The 22,211-nt window shown below is 42.7% G+C and overlaps 1 protein-coding gene across 1 annotated transcript in view; it reads left to right on the top strand.

Moving 5' to 3' along the window:
• Positions 1–22,211, top strand: part of smyd3 (SET and MYND domain containing 3) — a 116,178-nt gene that overhangs the window by 28,696 nt on the left and 65,271 nt on the right. The window contains exons 2-5 of the mRNA XM_085370218.1: positions 11,044–11,107; positions 11,281–11,388; positions 11,660–11,717; positions 13,936–14,090. Of these exons, the coding sequence (XP_085226344.1) occupies positions 11,044–11,107; positions 11,281–11,388; positions 11,660–11,717; positions 13,936–14,090 (385 nt within the window). The remainder of the gene's footprint in view (positions 1–11,043; positions 11,108–11,280; positions 11,389–11,659; positions 11,718–13,935; positions 14,091–22,211) is intronic.

Raw genomic sequence — 22,211 nt, 5'->3', positions numbered from 1 at the left:
TCGCCATCTATCACAACCAGAATATCGTCCTGGTCCTTGGACTTTTCCGTCCTCTCCAAAAAACCTGACCTATAATCCAGGTCATAAAATGTACATTCTAATCAGTCTGTTTCAGATGCATTGTTTAAGGTTAAAATACAAAATCAAAATATTGCATCACCTCATATTCATTGCATCAACATCTTAAATCTTATCAAATCTCACAGTTCTGTTGTACAACATTCAATTTTCAAGCATATCAAATATGAGAACTAAACATCTAAGTTGCTCAAATATTTCTCTATTCATGTAAACATTAATTAAACAATACTTATGGTAAGTAACCATTGACACTCAAAATACAATACACCATAACAAATTCAGAACTATGTGCAAATAAGCAACAAAATATACATATGAGTTCAGTTCAGAGGCATTAAAGCAGTGTGCTTAATTTCTCCACGCTATAGGCCTATTCGTGAGAGAGAAATGCACTAAAAATTACCCTCTAGATTACTTTAAACTCACAGTGAACTGACAAAATTTAGCTTTAGAGCAGCTAAGAACATGTTGCTCACCGTTGCTCTGTTTCACAAAAGCCCAACACACACTGGCGTTGGAATTGCAGCAGCTCTCCGGATGAAAGGTGAGTGGTTAGCCTGTGAGACACCGAGCTAGCATTAGCATGATCGCGATGGTAAGTCTCTACAAGTTTTTTCCATCAGAACAACACTCGTCTTACCGACGTTGCCTCTCTCCTTCATCCAGCCACTCGACTCCGGACTTCCAGCAGGTAAGTAGGCTGGCTTTCCTTCCTCTCAATCCTGAGTTTTCCTCTCTTTTGTCCGTGGATTTCTCGGTTTGAGTAGCAGATGCCTCCACTCCTCTTGCTGAGATAAGAAAAACCCGGGACACCATGCACCTCCACCTCACTTCCTGGCTGACAGGGTCAATGCGGCCTGGGTAGGCTCTGATTGGTTGCTGAGCTAGGTGCCCTCACGTGGGGTGAACTGAGAGGTGCATTCAATGGTCATAGGAAATACGATGCTTGTTGATGTGGACAGTTAATATAAAGAGAATAAGTATGATTTTTTTCATCTGGGCTACACCCTCCCCTCCTGAACTCATGCACGTCCCTGTGCATGGTAGACAGTTAAATGATGATTATTTGACGGGTCAAGGAAGAGGGCGAAGCAGGCTCTTCACCATCACTGATGACATCGGCCCAAGCTGAAGACAGTCCTTGCAAGAATGATTTTGCTGCAGTGATCAGAGGATTGCCTAGCTCCGTATAGTCAAGCCGTCGTGGCGGACGACGGTTTCTCTCAGATCTCCTTACAGAATCATTTGTATCCATGTTTTCCCTTGTATCCACTGGGACTATCTCCTCCACTCTCTCCTCAGAATTCGCACCTCTGGTGCCAGCCTCCTGAAATGGAAGTTGCCTTTCTTGGACGTCTGGGTCATCAACAGGTGAGTCAGTTTCAGTTAAGGTTATTTCATCCACTTGTTCGGTCGGTGTGACTCCATTGGTAGATAAGTACTCAGTATCATCTGTAGTACTGTTAGGCATATCAGGTATGTTGCCAAAATCAGATTGGCTGTCAAAAACAGGTGGGTTGTCAATATCAGGAACATTTACAGGACTCTCACTCACTGTGTGGACAGGGGAACTCAACCAAACAGGAATGAGCAAATCATCTTCTTCGTCTGAGGAGTTCTCTTCCTCTAGCGCTGGATTTGCACGGGTTCTTGGCCTGCGTGACACTGGCTTCTGTACATGCTCACTGCTTTCCTCCACAGGTAGGTAGCCACATGGTAGCAACAGATCCCGGTGTAGTGTTCTTAGGGGACCATCTTTGTTTTCAGGCTTAACTGTATATACTGGGAGGTTGCCTGCCCTTCTCACCACTACATGCACAGTGTGTTCCCACTTGTCTGAAATCTTATGTTTGCCCCAGATACGGACATTCCTGACCAATACCCGATCTCCAGCTTCCAAGTCTGAGGCAGTTACGTGTCTGTCAAACCTCATTTTGTTCTTGTGAGCCATCTTTGCAGCCTTGTCCATAGCTAACTTGTAGCTTTCTTTGAGACGTGACTTGAGTTTTTGCACATATTCAGAGTGAGATGAGTGTTGTTCCTCTTGCACTGGCAGGTTGAATGCAAGGTCAACTGGCAACCGAGGTTGGCGTCCGAACATCAGTTCGTACGGGGAGAAACCAGTCACTTCATTCCTGGTGCAGTTATAAGCGTGGACCAGGGGTCTTACATGGTCACGCCAACAGGACTTATCTTGATCACGGAGAGTTCCCAACATATCAAGCAAGGTACGATTAAATCGTTCCACAGGATTGCCCCTAGGATGGTATGGGGTTGTCCTCACCTTGTGGATACCAGCCACCTGACAGAGCTCCTTGATTGTGCGGGACTCGAAATCTGGACCCTGGTCACTATGCAATTTTTCTGGGATGCCATAGTGTACCATAAAGTTCTCCCACAGACACCTTGCCACTGTGCGGGCCTTTTGATTAGGTGTTGGGATAGCAACTGCAAATTTAGTGAAGTGGTCCGTGATCACCAATATATCTTTGGTTCCACTCCTGTCAGCTTCCAGGGACAAGAAGTCCATGCACAAGAGTTCAAGAGGTCGTGTCGTATTAATGTTGACCAAGGGGGCCGCTCTTTCAGGCCGTGCCTTCCTCCGCACGCACCTGCCACACGTCTTCACTTTCCTTTCCACGTCCAAAGCCATCCTTGGCCAATAAAATCTTGACCTTACAAGGTCCAGTGTACGGTCGACTCCCATGTGACCCATATGGTCATGCAGGCTGGTGAGAACTGTGTTGCGAAGCTCAGCTGGAAGTACAAGCTGGTAGGTTTTCTGGGACCCCTCTTGGCGTCGCCGGTACAAGACATTGTTGCGGAGCTCAAGACGGTTAAGCTCTCGGAGGAGCAGTGGAAGCTCAGGGAGCTGTGTGTGCACGGTTGGAGGTGGTGTGTCCCCATATTCGATCTGAGAAATAACATGCTTTATACACTGATCGGCTCTTTGCTCGTCTGCCAGCTCTGCCTCAGTTAGATGGGGAATGGTTGGCAGACCTCCAAACTGTTCCTCTTGCCCATAGCTATCAGGTACAGCACTAGGAGACACAGCAAGCACCTCCACCAAGGCAACACAATCTGCATCTGCCTCTCTTTCATTGTCAGGACTGACGCTGTAGGTGAACTGCCTCTCACAGATTGCTTTCACCACAGACTGATTTACAGCATTGATGTTGTCTGGATCACAAAGGTGATCTTGAGTGAACTGTTGTATGCGTTCAATCTCTTTTTGTGATTTCAGGTCGTCCGCTAGCCCTCCGTGTGGTCTGCGTGATAATCCATCCGCATCTCCATTCTGCTTCCCTGGACGATAGAGGAGTTTGAAAGAGAATGTGGACAGTGCTGCTAGCCACCTATAGCTAGTTGCGTCAAGTTTTGCTGAAGTCAGAATGTAAGTCAGCGGATTACTATCCGTTACAACAGTGAAGTGGTTGCCGTAGAGATAGTCGCTGAACTTTTCTGTAACTGACCACTTGAGCGCCAGAAACTCCAACTTGTGCGCTGGATAGCGATTTTCGCTCCGTGACAGCCCTCTACTTGCATAGCCTATGACTCTAAGTTGTCCCTCTTGCTCCTGATACAATACAGCACCAAGCCCGGTGGTACTGGCGTCGGTGTGCAGTATATAGGGTTTCTGGGGGTCAGCGAAGGCAAGTACAGGGGCAGTGGTGAGACTTTGGATGACTGACTCGAAGGCTTCCTGGCAAGCTGGCGTCCAGCGACCTCCGAAAGGGTCTTTTGGGTCATGGTACTGATGTGTACTTTGTCTTGCGTTTACTTTTGATTTCTTGTGGCTAGGTGGGTACCCCGAAGTTAAGTTGTGGAGAGGTTTCACAATGCTGGAATACCCCTTAACGAACCTTCTATAATACCCAGCAAAACCAAGGAACGACTTTAACTCTCGCAGGGTCTGTGGGACAGGCCATGTTTTAAGGGCCGAAATCTTCTCAGGGTCAGTCCGAACTCCATTTCTGGAGACCACATGTCCCAGATAACGGACTGAAGTCTGAAAGAAGACACATTTCTCTGGTGACAGTTTTAACCCAAACTCTTTTAGACGAGTGAGCACTTTCATGAGTCTTTCTTCGTGTTCCTCAAGGGTTCGGGAGAATACTATCACGTCATCAAGAAAGACCAATGCATCCTTCAAATGCATATCCCCCATGCACCGCTCCATTAACCGCTGGAACGTGCTAGGGGCGTTCGTTACACCCTGAGGCATTCTGTTGAACTCCCAGAAGCCGAGAGGGCACACAAAGGCCGTCTTCGGTTTGTCTGCTTCTTCGACCTCGATCTGGTAGTACCCTGATTTTAGATCAAGAACAGAGAACCACTGTGAACCATTGAGGGCTGAGAATGTGTCCTCTAGCTTCGGAAGGCTGTACGCATCTTTTATAGTCTGAAGGTTTAGACGCCTATAATCGATGCACAACCGGACTTGGCCGTTCTTTTTCCGGACTACCACTATGGGTGACGCAAATGGGGACTCTGACTCTCTAATAACTCCTGCATCAAGGAGTTCCTGAATGTGCTTCCGGACAGCCTCAATGTCCCGTGGGTGGATTGGCCGGGCACGTAGTTTGAAAGGCGTGCCATCCGAAAGTTTTATATGATGTCGCACCTGGTCCGTCCGGCCAAAATCCAGGTCGTGCTGTGCAAACACCTCAGGCATGCCGCTGAGCTGCTGAGTGATGCGCTGTTTCCATTCCAATGGAACTGGGGAGTCACCAAAATTGAAGGTTATGGTGGGCTCTTGGAAAGACGGAGTCTCTGGATTTCTCTGGGATAGTTCTGACTGTTTGGTCTTGTTGTGTTCCTTTAATAGGATGGTCTGATAAGCACTAACCTCTGCAATAGTACACTTGGCAGGGATGACAATGTCGTGGTCAGACTCGTTGCTTATAACAACTGGCAACTTGTGGGGCCGCCGCTGGGGAAAGTCCACCAGACCGGCTTTAAGTAGCAGGCCACCGGGCAAGGGGGACGATGATGGGTACTCAATTACAACTGATTTTTCATCCTGAAGGCCCTCGCCAAGGGCGACTCCCTCCACCACTACAGTTGAACCAGCTGGAATGACTTGAGGCATCTTGCCAAGTAGCTTCACTACCCCCTGATGGGTGTCACTTGTCTGCTTCCGTCTCAACTCAATGATTTTGAAGACTACTTTGTAGCCATGTGGGAGGGGTTGACGATTGGCTAAGTCAGTCTCTGAGTAGATGTCGAACAGTACATCTAGGGTGTTTGTGCCTATGAGCATGAGGGATTGTGAAGTGTCAGGGACGATTAAAGCAAGTGTGTTTACATCTACTGGAACACCTATAAAGTCCTTTGGAAAAGTTATGGTCATTTCTATATAGCCAAAGTAAGGCACTAGCTGGCCATTAGCACCTTCCACTTCTAAGAGGTCATGTAGTGGCTTGATCTTTTGCTCTGAAAGGTGCTGCTGGTAAAATGACTCAGGAACAGTGGTAACTTGGGAGCCTGAGTCAAGAAGACAGTTGACTTCTTCACCTCTCACAGTCACTTGAGCTGTACTTCTGGTACCAATCAACTGTTTAGGGAGTTGGAAAGATTGGTTCTGCTCTGAATGGTTTAAGCCAGAACATGTTTGTGCTTTGACAGTCTTTGCTGGGGTACTTACTTTGTTAACCTCAGCTGTGATTTTGTCACCATTGTTTACGTCTGAGGGACGTTGTTGACTCTCCTCAGCTCCTGTTTGTCCCACAACAGGAACTGTTAGATGTTTAAAGGTGAATCTGTACAATCTCGCGCTTCCCACTGGCGTTGTTTCTCCTCCAACTGCTTCTTTTTTTCTGCTACTAGGTTGGGGTTAGCGGGGTCAACACAGCATGGAGCGATATGTCCATCTTCACCGCAGTTGAAACAATACCAGGGCTTGGGTCTGCCCCTTTGCCTCTTTGAAGTCTGTCTTTGCATACGTCCATCTACACCATGTGGCTTTGACATCTTACTCTGCGGCTTCCCTGCAGGGTCCTTGCTGTTTGCAAACTTTGTTTTTTTCTGTGACATGAATGTAGTTAGTTGACTTTGCAGACTCGCCACCTGCTTTCGCAGATCCTCAATAGCAGCAATGCTACTCCCATGTTTCTCCTCTGGTTCACAAACATGTGCACCCTGGAACTGTAACTGAGTTCTCTGCTTTGTGGTGCCAATGTGTTTTCTCATACGGTTAGTTTTTGCTTGCTGTCGATCTTCCTCAGAGCGAATCATTAACAACAGGTCTGAGAATTGGGGTGGGCTGCTCTTCTTTTGCTCAAGTTGCAGGGCGCTGAGTAGGTCGTTGTCCCAACATCCCCTGCAGAACTGTTTAAGTAGATGTTTGTCCACTTCTTCACATGCGACTCCCCCCCTCTTCATGGCTCTGTTTAATGCTAGCTGTAGCCGGTGAAGGTAAGTGGATGACTTCTCACCTGGATCTTGAAGGGTGTTCAGGAATTGAGCGAAAAGTTCCTCGCCATCTTCTACAGTGCCAAAGGCTGAATCTAGAAGCTGCAAATAAGTCACAGGTGGTGACTCAGGCCGCAAACTCTTAACTATATCAGCTGCTGGTGGGAGCAGGCTCTCATGGATCTTTCTGGATATTTGCAGGGGGGACATGCTGGGATCATTTTGGAGCAGTTCAATTTGTGTGCGCCATGTGTCATAATCAGTTTCATTGTTAGGTCTGGGAACCTTACCGGAGAAGGAACGGAGTCTCACCTGGGACTGGATGTGTGGGACAAGATCTTGCCTTCGTACGATATGCTCTACCACAACCTTCTGAATGTCAGGTGGGTTCAAGTCACTTACTGAGAGGGACGCTGCTCTCCTTCCATTAGTGAGGGGAACATCATCAGTGGCACCAGTATCACTTGGTGTAACATCTGAATGTGAGGTGTGACACTGTCGCTCTTTAGAAGCGGGCGGAGATACAACAGTGGTCTCGACATACGTGGGAGAAGGTTCTTCAGTGGTAGGTCGCATGGCTTCAACATCCTCCCCAATCTGACACATCATCTCCTTCAGCACCTCACCGTAGTCTTTGCCACTCAGCTTGGCTAGTTCCTTGAGTTCCGCCAAGTAGGTTTTTGTAACATTACTCCCAACCGTGGTAGTGTACATGCTACTGAGTGTTTTAATTTCATAGACAACGCTGGGATCAGCTTGTGCTGTGTATGTGTATGGTAAACGAGGTTCTAAACCTTCTAAGGCTGAACTGCTAGAGTATTCTACGATCAGGTTTTGGTAGAAGTTGGACAGTGAATCATCAACAAAAAGGACTCTTGTGATTTTACCATACTGTTTCAGAAAGTCAATGACCTGTTCATCTTTCTCAGATACCTGTGTTATCCCAGCGACAACAACCGCATTAGGTATTTTGACACCAGACTTTTGTATGAAATCCATGCTGGTCATTGCCTCAATATTGATGCTCAAATCAATTGGCTCCTGGCTGGCTCGCCACTTCTGTAACCAACTTTAAGGTATAAAGGTGAATTACAGCGCAATAATTACTTGGGCTCGTAATAAGACCCTGGCCAGAATCAGAAGACACCAAATTCGTATGGAGCCAAAGTATTGAGCAGCAATAATGACCTGGACACAATGTTAACTTTTGAGTAGCCACTCTTGTATTGTTACAAAGTATAACAGGTATTTGTCCAATTTGTACAGATAAAGTATAAAATAAAATAAATAGTGTGCACACTCAACAAAATAAAAGTACTCGTTGGGGCCCTTTAAGAATTTAGAGTTAAGCTGGCGATAGCCAACTTCAAAGGTCCTTGTGAGTGTAACTGGAATGTATGAGTGTGTGGTGTGTATCTTCTTTGGGGTAGATCGTCCTCAAAGTGGTTGGCTCGCCATCTATCACAACCAGAATATCGTCCTGGTCCTTGGACTTTTCCGTCCTCTCCAAAAAACCTGACCTATAATCCAGGTCATAAAATGTACATTCTAATCAGTCTGTTTCAGATGCATTGTTTAAGGTTAAAATACAAAATCAAAATATTGCATCACCTCATATTCATTGCATCAACATCTTAAATCTTATCAAATCTCACAGTTCTGTTGTACAACATTCAATTTTCAAGCATATCAAATATGAGAACTAAACATCTAAGTTGCTCAAATATTTCTCTATTCATGTAAACATTAATTAAACAATACTTATGGTAAGTAACCATTGACACTCAAAATACAATACACCATAACAAATTCAGAACTATGTGCAAATAAGCAACAAAATATACATATGAGTTCAGTTCAGAGGCATTAAAGCAGTGTGCTTAATTTCTCCACGCTATAGGCCTATTCGTGAGAGAGAAATGCACTAAAAATTACCCTCTAGATTACTTTAAACTCACAGTGAACTGACAAAATTTAGCTTTAGAGCAGCTAAGAACATGTTGCTCACCGTTGCTCTGTTTCACAAAAGCCCAACACACATTGGCGTTGGAATTGCAGCAGCTCTCCGGATGAAAGGTGAGTGGTTAGCCTGTGAGACACCGAGCTAGCATTAGCATGATCGCGATGGTAAGTCTCTACAAGTTTTTTCCATCAGAACAACACTCGTCTTACCGACGTTGCCTCTCTCCTTCATCCAGCCACTCGACTCCGGACTTCCAGCAGGTAAGTAGGCTGGCTTTCCTTCCTCTCAATCCTGAGTTTTCCTCTCTTTTGTCCGTGGATTTCTCGGTTTGAGTAGCAGATGCCTCCACTCCTCTTGCTGAGATAAGAAAAACCCGGGACACCATGCACCTCCACCTCACTTCCTGGCTGACAGGGTCAATGCGGCCTGGGTAGGCTCTGATTGGTTGCTGAGCTAGGTGCCCTCACGTGGGGTGAACTGAGAGGTGCATTCAATGGTGATAGGAAATACGACGCTTGTTGATGTGGACAGTTAATATAAAGAGAATAAGTATGATTTTTTTCATCTGGGCTACACCAGACCGCAATATTGCTCAAGCATTGCAATCATCTTGACAGAGAACAGAACAAAAGGCATCAACATTCAAAGAAGAGCTTTGAATGTCCTCCAAGAAACCTGGAGAACTTTTCCTGAAAACTACTTAACCCTTTAAAGCCGGTCGGAGCGGGCACGCTCCGTTTTGCGCAACTATTTTTAAATCCCAGTAGCACTGCAACCACATAAGCTAGCGCAATAATTTTTTTTGCATATGAAACCGGAGGAGTTGTACTTACATCTTATGCCATCAGCTTGTCCTAGATCACAGTTTCCTTCCACATATAGCTTTGCAAAAACTGCATAAAAAGCACTTGCAGCAACAAAAACATAATATTCCAGAAACACGCTTTGCCAATCCGATCAGCTGTTCGTAACACTTCCTACATTGAAATAGACGTCAGTGCGAACGATCGCATGTACGACATGACCTGCCCGAAACCGGAAGTGACGTTATTTTGCGGAAATGTAGTTTTTTTTACCATCAGGGCCTTATGAGCCTATACTTGTGTTTTTAAAAGTTATGTTTGACTTTATGACTTTCTGTGTCGTTTCTGGGATGCTTAGGACTCACATTGCACTGCTGGAAATAGTTTATTTTGATGCATATGCTGTTTTTTTGCAAATTTGCATTATAATATTTATTTTCGTTTTTCCTGCAGTATATAAAAATTGGTGTATTTCAAAAATAAAACTATGAAGACACTTAAATTAAATTTCCTGTGGTGGGAAACTATTTTGTGCAACTTTTTTGTATTTACAGTTTTGAGGGATAAGCCTCTTAAATTTCTCTAACTAGAAATATATGTTAAAAAACAAAAACGATTTTCAATTTTTTTGTAGTTTATTGCATTTTTTGCAATTTATGTAATTACTATGCACTTAATGCAGACATATTATTAAAATGTGGGCTATAATACTTGTATTGATGTATATCAACTTGAAATGCTCCCAAAAATGGCACTACAACATGAAAAAATATAATATAAGCTCTGGCGGACTTGGTTCTATGCTAGATCTTAAAGGGTTAAAAAATAAATCACTGCACCTATTTCTCATTTTCCTAGTAAAACATAAAGAAATGAGGGATGGCTCAAGACATTTGCAAGTATAATAAATAATTGATTTGAATAGCCTACATTGACTTATGTGTATGCACTCATACACACACACACTGAAAAGATTCCTGTGAGTCACAACTTGTGTGTTTTAGTGATGCCCCCACTACTGGCTGTAATTGGCCTCATGAAGCAGGCTGACACTGCGGTGCTCCGGCTTGTTATCAGGCTGACAGACAAAGTGGAAAGGACAGCAGTATCACTCAGAGAAACACAGCAGACCTCGGAGGCATACGCATACTCACAAAAATACACACAAACACCACCACAAGTGGACGCACAGCTGTCACATGTCGCCATTCCGACACAGGCAAGTTATGTGATGTGGTGAGACTAACCGATGGTGACGGTGAGGAGAGTGCACCTAAAGTATTGCCCTTAAACGACAATCGAATTGGAGCTGGGTAGACAGATAAAATGAGATAATGGACGCACACAGTCAGTTTAATGCGATGAATAGAAAAGGATAAGACGACATCCTTTCACGGTGAAAGGTCAGTACAATGACAGAAGTATGCTTGAGCTGATTTAGGGATTTGTTTGGTGATGCTGAATTTTAACCGTCTCAAAAAGTGTTTAACATATATGGAACAGCTGAATGTTTTTGTTCAAACACTACAACTATCTGTCAGTACAGGAAGACTGGCATCGCAAGTTTTGAAATCTAAAATCCTGGTCCCATTCCAGGCCACCAAGACCTTTTAAGTCATCTCTAGCATTTTCTTCTCTCAGCTGGAGCGTTTTTGTTTGTTTGTTTTTAAAGACAGTGATTCAGCCTTTGAATATTTTATGTCTTTAATGCCACACTTTCTTCTTTTTAGTTAAGAATGTGCGCAGAATTAACACAACTTTTCAAAAATTCCTTCTGTCCAGACGTGAGAGCTTGTTGAGGTGTTCCCAGTGCAAGACGGCTCACTACTGCAATACCGCGTGCCAGGTACAGTGTGTGTGTTTGTGTGTTTTAATCTTTTGGGGACAAAAATCAAGTTCTCATAATGTAAATCATTACATTTTAAAGTGTACACTTTGTTTATGGCTTGTAGCTGGGGTAATAATGGCTATGATGGATGTGTCTGTATACATCAGTGTATTTATATCCTCCTTCTGCAGAAACAAGCATGGTCAGGCCATAAGAGAGAGTGTAAATGTCTGCAGAGCCTCCTACCCAGACTTCCCACTGACTCAGTCCGTCTAGCTGCAAGACTCATCTTTGCCTTGGTATGTTGCTGGACTTTCCCACTGTTCAACTCAGTTAAACTAAATGTGCTCAAAGAAAGCTGCTTAATACCTTTCCTTTTATGCACCATAACAGGCGGGCATTCCTGCTCTCAGAAAAACCAGACTTTAAAGAAATCCATGTCATGTTTCTCAGTGTATGAAAGTTTCAAGGACTTTATCTGGGAGCAACAATAAATACAGCACATAATGCGCATCGATAGGAGAACGATATTTCAGTAACACCAGAGTGAACTGCTCTTTTTCTATGCAGTTAAGTCCGTCTAAGAGCAGCAGTGAGGAGCTCTACACTCTAGAGGAGCATGAATCGCGTAAGTTTGTCTTGCAAGTGTCTGTGTGCGTTTTACCTCACTGTAATAAAGGTTATTAGAAAATGTTTGCTCTTTCACCTGTGTGTTTATTTATATATATATATAGAGAGCGAGCGCATGTGTATATATAATCCAGTCGTAGCCAAATGCAAACTTTTTATTTTCAGCTGGGCTCATTCCTGTTTTAGATGCTATAAGGTTTTCTTTAAAAAACCAAAATCACTGATTTGAACCTTTACAGAACAGGCAAAATGATGTTGACATGTCTTGTTACACTTATTGTAAGTGTATCATAAGAGCTCTAAATTTGCAAATTAGATTATTTTAAATACTGAAAAGCAGAGAAGTCCAGAGCTCCCTCTCTCCACCCACCTTTTTCAGCTTATCAGGTGTTTCTAGGTGAGCTAAGACATGTAGTCTTGGGTCTACCCCAGGTAAGACATGCCCAGGACATTTCACTTGCCACCTGGTGGCATCCTTGCTAGATCCCTGAACCACCTCAACTGACTCTTTTCAGTGTGGAAGAGTAGAAGCTCTACTCTTAGTCCCTCCTAAAAGGCTGAACTCCTTACTCTCTCTCTAAGGGAGAGGGGCCCGGCCGCCTTTTTGAGGAAACTCGTTTCCGCTGCTTCTATCCGTGACATCATTCTTTCAGTCACCACCCAGAGCTTGCATCCGTAATTGAGTGTAGGGACATTGCTTGACCAGTAAATTGCCACTCATGCTCAGCTCTCTCTTCACCACAACGAACCACTACTGTACTAATCCGACATTCTCAAATTCCTCCAGCAGGAGCACCTTGCAACATGCCACCCAGTGACTCCAAGAAGGCTGCGTACTCTGAACTTTTGTTCGGCAACTACAGATAGTCGAGACAAAACGGTGCAGGGCAACAACCCTCTCGGCTACCGGAGAAATCTCCAACATTCAGGCAGTGACCTGCTTAGTGCACTTATGTTTTCTGGAATTTGACAGTGATTATAATTAAATGGCTTTTAATGGCTTTTTAACAATAAGTTAGTCCACTGAATACCTGCACAGTGTTTTGCTGGAGGTTTCTTCTTGTTAAAAGGGAGTTTTTCTTTCCCACTGTTGCCAAAGTGCTTGCTCTTAGTGGGTCGCATGATTGTTGAGGTTTCTCTGTTGTGTTACTACAATATAAATGTCCTTGAGGGAACTGTGGTTGTGATTTGTTGCTGTATAAATAAAATTGAATTGAATCGGATGCAAAGCAATTCTCATTATGCACCCAAAAGACCTTCAGTATCAACATAATAGAAAAAGTAATAATTCATCTCAGAGAATGGATTTTTATAAAAAGACAATGTGGTTCCTGGAGCCAGTAGGTTTTTCTCACTGAGCCTAGCCCCAAGCAACTGGGCCGCTTCCTGTGGCAAAGACAAGTTTTAACTGTGGCTGAGGGAAGAACTGGGGGACAGATGAGCTACTAGAAGATGGATCACTAAAAAGTTGTGCATCTAGAAACAAAACATCAGACTTTTCTCTCTCATCAACTAAGCCAGTAAAACAACAGGCAGTATTTCATCTGAATGCGGTGCAGGTCTCGTTGCTGATGGCAGATTTGGGTAACTGGCAGGTGATTTAGTGTTGGAACTGTATCCAGAAATACTGACTAAACAGACGGAGCAGCCATCAAAGTGATCCTGTGGTTCCCTCTGTACCACTAGAAAGCTCTTTTTCTTTCCATTATTCTGAGATTTTCAACACACACCTGACAAACTGAATGAGATGCCCATGGCTTGTCTTGATTACCCAGTTTCATACCAAAATAAGCAGAGGATGCCACTCGTCAAAAAACATGATGCGATAGAGCAAAATGGATTTTTTTAAAACAAATGTTAGATTTTATACAGCGAATATGATGCAGGACAGTGTGACGGGTTTAACGATATTCTGCATTTATCTGGCAAAAGTCTCATTGAGATTGAAAGTCCCTTTACAAATGTGATTTAGCAGATGGCGTCAAACATTCTACCTACTTTACACATTAACAAATACGACTGTTAGATACTAGAAATAAGTGAAAACCTGCATCATATGTTATAAAATATCAATTTAGGTCCATTTACAGGCAAATTTTAGGAGTCCTCACATCATCACCTTTAAAGAACATTACATTTTTACACCAGAATACCTGGATTTTATGAAGTGTTTCAACTACATTTGTATGATTTTTTTAAAAAAAATGTTTTTACAGATCTAACTTCTATGCCTGAGAAGAAGAAACAAGGTCTTTCTCAGCTGGCGTCCATGTTAGAGCTGTACCTGCAACAGGAAGTACCTGACCTGTTACAGGAAATGGGATCAGCACTGCCACCTTCCTGCCAAGAACCCCTCAGCCTCATTGCCAAGGTCAGCTAAATGCACATTTGCTTTTCTGCATAGTAAGAACACCTCATCATGCACATGAATACGCAATCAAATCCCGTGTACCTCCATAAAAAGACACATCACCTCCTCCTTGACTTATCCCACCGCACGTCTGAGATCTTCCGAGCATTCGTAATCAGATCCCCTGTGTTTATGTATTCCCAGAACAACTTCAGGTCTCACTCTCTTAAAACGTACCAGCTGTCTTCGGTGGAACTGAAACCACAAACTCCTGTGTGTTTATCTGCAATTTGCTCTTCCTCTGTTTTCTGTTAGCTTGTGTGACTCCTCGTCATTTCATTGTGTTTGAATTCCATCTTGTGCGCGTGTTCATTGTGTTTTTCCCACCACAGTGATTGCATGCGTGTTTCTCGAATGATTATGAGCCTTTTGATAACACAAAGGTGCAAATAAGCACTTCTTACAAAAAACTGTCATGATCGAAACAAAATACACCAACTTTCTTCATCCAACTTTTCTACATATAAAGCGTCATTTACATTCGACTCAAAGGAAGTCAGATTTAATCAGTGGTTGTTTTCTTTCAACAGATAGCTGTGGATGTATTTCAAATACTGTACTCGTAAGGCGAGAAAGGGCAAAAGTGTTTTGGGGTTTTTTTGTTGCTCTTTTACGTTTCACTGAAGATCGTATAAACAAATCAGACTGCTGTTAGTAGACTGTTCTGTGGACACGTGTGGCTAAGATGGAGGTTTTGGTGTAAATCAGAAGCTTCATGTTTGGAGAAGGGAAAGCTTCACATACCAGTATAAGAGTCTTCCCCATTTATGAAAAGCGGTGGGAAAAACACTGCTTGTTCCTGTTTTGTTGTCAGTGGGCGAAAAAGTCTCGGCATCATTGAAAGAGCAATACATTTAGAATCATGCACGAAGAACAAGATGTCAGCACCTCCAGAAACAGAAACTCAAGCTGAGTGGTACAACGCACACAAGAGTGGTGAGAGATGTATGGAAAAATCTCACTTATGACGTTAATTCAAGAGAAATTAGCTGTTTACTTGAGAAAACCCACAAAAACCCAGAGTTGCACATGTTCTAAACTTCAGAATGATTTAATTTCCTCTAAGCTGATATAAAAGAGTGATCAGCTGTGACTGGTGATATTTAGTTGCAGAAATTGCTGCTGTGAATGTTGTTTAAGGTGATCTCATCACCGGTATATGTGACACGTATTATTACTGGTAATCCTTCTTAGTGGAAAGTTTTCCTTTGGTTAGGGTCGCTCACAGGTCACTCACCAGGTTCACCCACCGGGGGGTGTTTACAATTAGAGCATTTGTGCCACAGTGCAGTGACTCAGCGTCTGACTGGAGACACCAGCAACCTACAGACAGACAACAGGCTTTTTTCTCCTTTGTAAGCCCAGCCACAAAGGCCTGTATTCAAAAGATTGGCTAATGGAGAGGAATGTAAAGTACAGGAGTGCCTTGTTTTTGTAGAAGCACTTTGTGTTAAAATGGCTGTCAGATCAGACGTCGCCTTTATGTCCATCAATTTGTTTTGCTCTCTTTTCCTTGGTTGAGCCTCTGCATGCGACATGTTTGTCTAGAAAACACAAGATTTCGACAGCCAGTGCTCACTGACCTTTAAAAGCTTAAATTATAAAGTAAAATAAAGAAGTCTGAAGTGTCTAATTCAATTCAATTTTATTTATATAGCACCAGTGGCGGAGCGTGGGGGTGGCTTACTGGGCTTAAGCCCGGGTTGTTTTGTCAGAAGCCCGGGGTCTTTTGGGGTGTAATTTTTTCATAGTTAGATGTCTGGCTGACAACTGTATAAAACAAAAAGTACACACAATAGTCGAAGCACATAGTGCACACTGTGGGAATTTACGACTGTGCGTGAATCCCCCCTGATATTGGTATGATCCGAGCTCAGGCACTAAGCGACTGAGCGAGGGGGCGGGGCAGCTGCTGCCTGTGAGTGCGCTGTTGGAGAAACAGAGCCAGCCATACTAAGGAGAGCTTAAGTTTGACCAGGTACCAAAGCAAATCATTCGTACCGTACAAATAATGTAAATATGACGGTGCATCACGAAAGATTGATATCAAACTGATCACTTGACCAATATTACGTTATTGCTCTTCAAGTGAATCAACAAATGGCGAAATGAAAAGCCGAACAACAACAATGCTGTTTCTTTGGAGAGTCTCAGCTTACATGTGTGTATTCACAGTTGAAACCAGATATTTACACTTTATGGAAAACACAAGAACATTTTTTTACTGTACAACGTCATTTAGAGTAAACTTGTTTTGTTTTGGATAAATATTGAAATATCTTTTGAATTAGTTAAATGTCAGAATAAAGAGAGACAGAGCTTCTATTTATCATCACTTTCATCAAATTTAGGAGTATATACACTAAGTTTATTGTTAATTAATAAGAAACTGCAGACGATTCCATTCTGAGCTGAAGAAGCTTCTGATTGGTTCGTAGAGTCCATGTGAGTAAATTGGTGGCACAGCTGTGGATGCATATAAGGCAAAACACAGAGCCTGTTTCTGTGACATGGGAACATCAAGAGATGTCAACAAAACACCAGGAAGAGAGTTGTGGAGCTCCATAAGTGTGGCTCAGTTTGAATACAATTTGGTGCCATTTTCAATTAAGAAATACAGATAGTTTCTCTCTTTACTCTTAAAGTTAACAAATATGTTTTTTTATATTTATCAATCTAAAAAAAATAAACTTTTAGTCTGATTTGATGTTACAATTAAAAAAGTGTTTTTATCTGAAGAGTAAATATGTGGTTTCAACTGTATATTTGATGATTGTCAGCACAAAGAGAAAGAGAGGAACAGAGAGGGAGATGGAGAATGAGGACAGAACAGATGAACAAGAGCAGGTGAGACTCACATGTTAGTCAAATGGTTGTTTACCAAAAGTATCACCGTATCATAGGTCCTCATGTATCTCGTGTTTCTTTTTAGGTTTGTTACTTTTCAAATTCTACATTTATTAAGTTTTGCAGCTTGTTTGCACAACAAGGCTAAATAATTATATAAACTTTTCTCAATCTAAATAGTGGACTTTGGTAGAATTAAAAAATAAGTGTAGTGCAGGTCTATGATGATTTTTAGTGCTACTATCATCTAGTTCTGATTCTGGTTCTGTCTTGGTTAAGTCCTCAGTAGTCCTGATTTTGAACTGTTGTAGTCCTGTTTTAATTCTGGATCAGTTCTGGGTCTGGTTGAATTGGGGTTCAGTCCCTGTGTCTTGATACAGCCCCGACTGTGTTCTGCCTCGCTGCTTAATTAAAAAACTAGTTTAAGGTGTCCTGCATATGTGGTATTTATTTTTCCCTAACTCAAAACAGAGCCAATTAATTTTTCAGTCATTTCTAAACACCCCCCCCCCCCCCCCCCCCCAAAAAAAAATAAAATAAAATAAAAAATCCCACATGCATACTACCCTTTAGGGCTAAGCCCCGGGTGTTTCAAATGTCTGGCTCCGCCTCTGTATAGCACCAATTCACAACATCAGTCGCCTCAAGGCCAAGTACCATCTTCAAAACAATCACTTGAAGCCTGCAAATCTGGATATTTGGCATGCAGACCTGTGCCTCGTATAACAGCTGAGTTTTGTTGGATATGACTTATTCGTAAAGAGTTTATAATGTCAATGAAATTCACTATGTAGTCATTAAATTTTAAGAGTAAAGCCACTCATGCTCACACCTTTTACCTTGGTAATATACACGTGATCAGATCTTACGAGGCTGTGAAATGACGGTTGAGTAATCGCTAACGCCGCTTATTTACACTCTCTGCATCTCTTATGTACTAAATCATACACTGCCATCATATACTGATGTGGTCATATGTGATCCATTGGACTAAATCTTTGGGTCTGGTACAGTTGGGTTATCAATCATTCATAATCATGAATCAAGCATTATGCATCTGTGACTGCGCTGTTCCTGACATATTATTCAGTTGGATTTTAAAACACTGCGCCAAGCTTAAAATGAAACCATGATAGAAACACATAAGTGTGGCGTCCTTCCTAATGCCACATGAGCTGTCTATGAAACCAGACGAGGTGGCACAGAAAGCAGTGGTTTAGTGTGTCTGAGAAATATCAGGGAGAAATGGCTGTCCTGCAGCGTGCATTATCTGTAATGTGCTGCATACTGATGGTAAACCTTTTTAACTACCTTTGATTGATTGATTGATTGATAGATTGACTGATTAATTTAAAATATCACCTTCAATAAGATGGGCTAATAAATAAATGTGCCACTATCCAAAATGGTGACTTATCGTCTGCCAATAGGGGGCACTGTGATTGCATGGCCAACAGTCTGTATTTGTAGTGCAAAGGAGTCCTTCATTTCACTTTTGCTCTCTTATGTTTCATATTTGCTTTACCTCCCCTGCCTCTGTTGTTTCTACCTACTTTATGTTTACAACAATGTAAGGACAGTCAGACCTACTCTGTGTACTTCTGTCTGTCCTTATATTTTTGTCTCTCTCTTTGCTCATTATTCTTTTTAATGCAGCCCTTTCTTCTTCCCGTCTCCTCCTCTTGTGGTCGCTCTCTTTAATGGTCCTAGTACATAACAAATGAGGAGTTTATTATTGTGTACTTGGAGCATTCACTGTGCTTAACAAAACAGGTCATTACTGTGAGTGTGCTGTGTGTGCGTGTATGGGCATTTGTGTATGTATACGTGTGTGTTGGAGTTCCTCTCGTGTGGGGGTTTGTTTTCTTTTGTGCCATAAAAGCATTCTTTAGGCTAATAGCTGCTCTATCCCGTGTGCTAATAGTGTCGTACAGAAACATATATGCACGCACGCTGACGCACACAAGGAAGCAGTCCCACATCATCATTACTGCTCTTAATACCCCCAAGAGGAGCAAGGAGGGAAGTAGGGAGAGTTGTATTTGTGTGTGCTACTACTGTGTACTGTGTACGGTCTGCGTATTCACAGTGCTGGGGAAAGGTTTTAGACACCTAACGTGTTCTCGTAACACTATCACGGAGCAGCTTATCAGATTCTTTCTGCAGCACGATGGTGACGACAAACATGGAAACAGAAGAGCAACATCTTCAGGAACGCCTCCTCAGTAGAAGGTCTGCGTGCAGGAAGACTGCAGTGGGCATGCATCGTGTCTGTCCATGTGCTGTTTTTTTATCAGACTGCAGCAGTATAATAAGCGCAAACATGGAGCTCTAACTGTGCTGCTTTCATTGTTTCTTTAAAGCAACTTCCCCACTCTGCAGTGTGTGTGTGTGTATCTTTAGATCTCACTGTGTGCGTCTCATCTTAGATACTTGCACATATTTGGATTTATGTGTGAATTTCTTTTTGTGCTTATGTGGTTAGTTCGTCTTTGCCTATACTTGTGTGTATTGCTTAGGTAAATGTGTGTGTGTTCTCTAACCAGCCTGCGAGCCTGCGTGTGAACTTATTGTTATGCTGCATCAGCCCTCGCTGCACTGAGACCCATTTCTCACACAAACTCCTTACATGACCGACATGTTACCCCATAAAAAACACACTCCCTCACCCCTCTCTGTCTTCCTGAACCTGGCTCTGTGCGTCTTGTTTTTTCCCTCTCTCGGCCTCACCCGTTTGCTCCGCGCCACCTATCATTTCTCTTCTTCATTGACATTCGCCCTTCTCGTTCCCTCTCTGCCCAAGTTTAGCTTTTGATATGAGGGTTATAAATAGCTCTTTAAAGACACCTCACAGGGCTGTTCTAACAGTCCAGTGCCACCTTTTGAATTTTAAAATCTTGACTTAAAGTAACTCAGAAACATCATAGAAAAGTCTCACGCTTTAAAGCATAAAAATACAGTTTGTACTTTAAGATGATGTTAATGATTTTGAGCAGTGTGCATACAGTAATGCTTACTGTAGCATTATGCACAGAGATGAGTGGGTGGTTTAATGTGTAATCTGAAGATAATTATTAGTGAATATGCAGTTCCTGCTTGATGAAAATATAATATTTTAGTATTAATAATGGGGGAAGTGCTGAAACATGAGCTAAAAATGCCTCATCTATAGTAGCTACCTGGAGACATTGTTACACAGTGGAGGGGGGAGAAGTTGCCCTTAAATACATAGATGCAGTTTACTTCAAATGTGTTCGAACTACTGGAAGCACTCTGTTTGGTTTAGGGAAATGGTGGAAGCTTCAGAGGCTGTTTTGCTGCTGCCGAACAGAAAAGAATGTCTTTTGCAGTGAAGTGAAATGGAGTGTTGAAAACAATCGTCTGTGGATCCTTTTTTGATTGCTGGAAATCTCCACTCCCATTTCCTTACTTGTTCAAGCTACCCGCTTCAAGTATTCTGTAATCAAACTGTGCATAGCATCCCTGTGTTGAGGTGACACACTGTACGCTTTGCACACAAGCGCGTTACTGTAGTCCCTGCATTGGGTGAATTCCCATAATCTTTTCTGCATAGCCAAAAAGCTACAAGAAACATCACTGTGGGACCATGAATCCAGCTTCACACATGTCTCCGGGACACAGCAGGTGTTTGTGTTTGTCTGCAGTACTTTGGGCTGTGTCCCTAATATGGTGCATACAACTGTTTATCAGAGGAACCTTTAAGACCTCCTTACTGTTGGAGCTCCATTCTGGCTGTTCTGTCTTTTATTTGACGTGAGCTTAAAGAAAAAACTGGCTCATCTATTGAGAGAGTGTTAAAAAACAAGAATAAAAGCTGTAGATGGAATATTGGGGGGGGGGGGGTAAGAAGAATGTGAAAAGAAAACGTCAGAAACGAGCAGAAGAGGGATAGGAACATGTACCTACTCGCACCTACTCTGCTTGATAAAAGGTTTGAAGTAGCTGTATTTATGGCTCTGTGTGCATGAGGCCGTAACTGAGACTCCTGGGAAACACACACACACACACACACACACACACATCACCACCACCTGATGTCATGTGTGGACTGTGGCGCCAATAAATTTACACCCCTGCTGAAACTGCTTCACCTTCAATTATAGAAGCAGGAATGAGGAGCGTGTGTGTGTGTGCCGGCGTAATCCTCAGTGTGTGTGTGTGTGTTTGTGTTGATTCTTATTTTTTGGTCGTTATAATTTTTGGTCTGTTTGCTTGCTGTAATGTAACTTGTGTATATCTGTGTGTAGGAGTAAATCTGCGTGTAGACAGATGTGCGCTGTAGGTGTGTGAGTGTAACTTGTTGTTTCTGTGTAGGAGTAATTTACTCGTACGGCTTTTCCTTATATTTATTGGCCATCTGTTGAGCAGCTAAGTGGGATGCAGACGCCATCAAACTACGGTACTGTAACAAATGGAAAGGTTGTCACTTACCAAACTTTTTGCATGGGAGAATGAAGTAAAACTTCACATTTTTTCTAAATGGATCGACTAAGGAATGCAGATGCATGTATGCAGGAAGGAGAGGGGATGTATATAAATGAGAATATTGCATTTTAATGTTTTTGCCTGTACCATAATGTTTCCTTTTGCTCTTATGGATGCATGTTTGCCTGTATCCGGCGTGTGAAATCATTAAAATAATCCTCTTGTGTATGTCTTAGTATGCTCGGCCTTATCTCTTCAGCATTTCCCTGATCTGCTATTGTAGCTGCCAGTGCCATGGGTTCTACCTAATTAGCTTAGGCTTTGCAAAATCTCACACACACGTACAGCTTTGTGTAATGACTTGGAGTCCATCATCATGGATGAAGTCACAGACAGTATAATGTGAAAAGAGAGCAAAAAACCATTTGTTTAATTGACTTAGATTGGCTGCATGTGTGTGGGCTCTCGTGGGGAAGAGGTGAGGAGAAGAAGATGAAGAAGGGGGGAAGGAAAGAAAACAAGGCGCTGAAATGACTGGCGGGCCATGGGAAAGGGAAGGAAACAGGAGAAGATGCAGAAAAAAAGAGAGCTTGTGAGGAAAAAGATTTCAACAATCAAGATCAGAAACAGGGTTGAGGAGATTTGGAGAAGAAGAGTGGAGGACACAGAAAAAAGGGACAATCTGAAAGGACCGACTATAAATTGTTTTGAGTTTTTGATAAATCTGCATGCCAGATTTAAAATTCTGCAAACTGATTTGACCTGCAGTGTGCTGTAGAAGACGGGGAT

The sequence above is a fragment of the Diplotaxodon limnothrissa genome, linkage group LG1, assembly GCF_057381915.1.
Source record: "Diplotaxodon limnothrissa isolate DT_005_m linkage group LG1, D_limnothrissa_male_GT1.1, whole genome shotgun sequence".
Taxonomy (NCBI): Eukaryota; Metazoa; Chordata; class Actinopteri; order Cichliformes; family Cichlidae; genus Diplotaxodon; species Diplotaxodon limnothrissa.
This window is presented reverse-complemented; position numbering and strand designations above follow the sequence as displayed.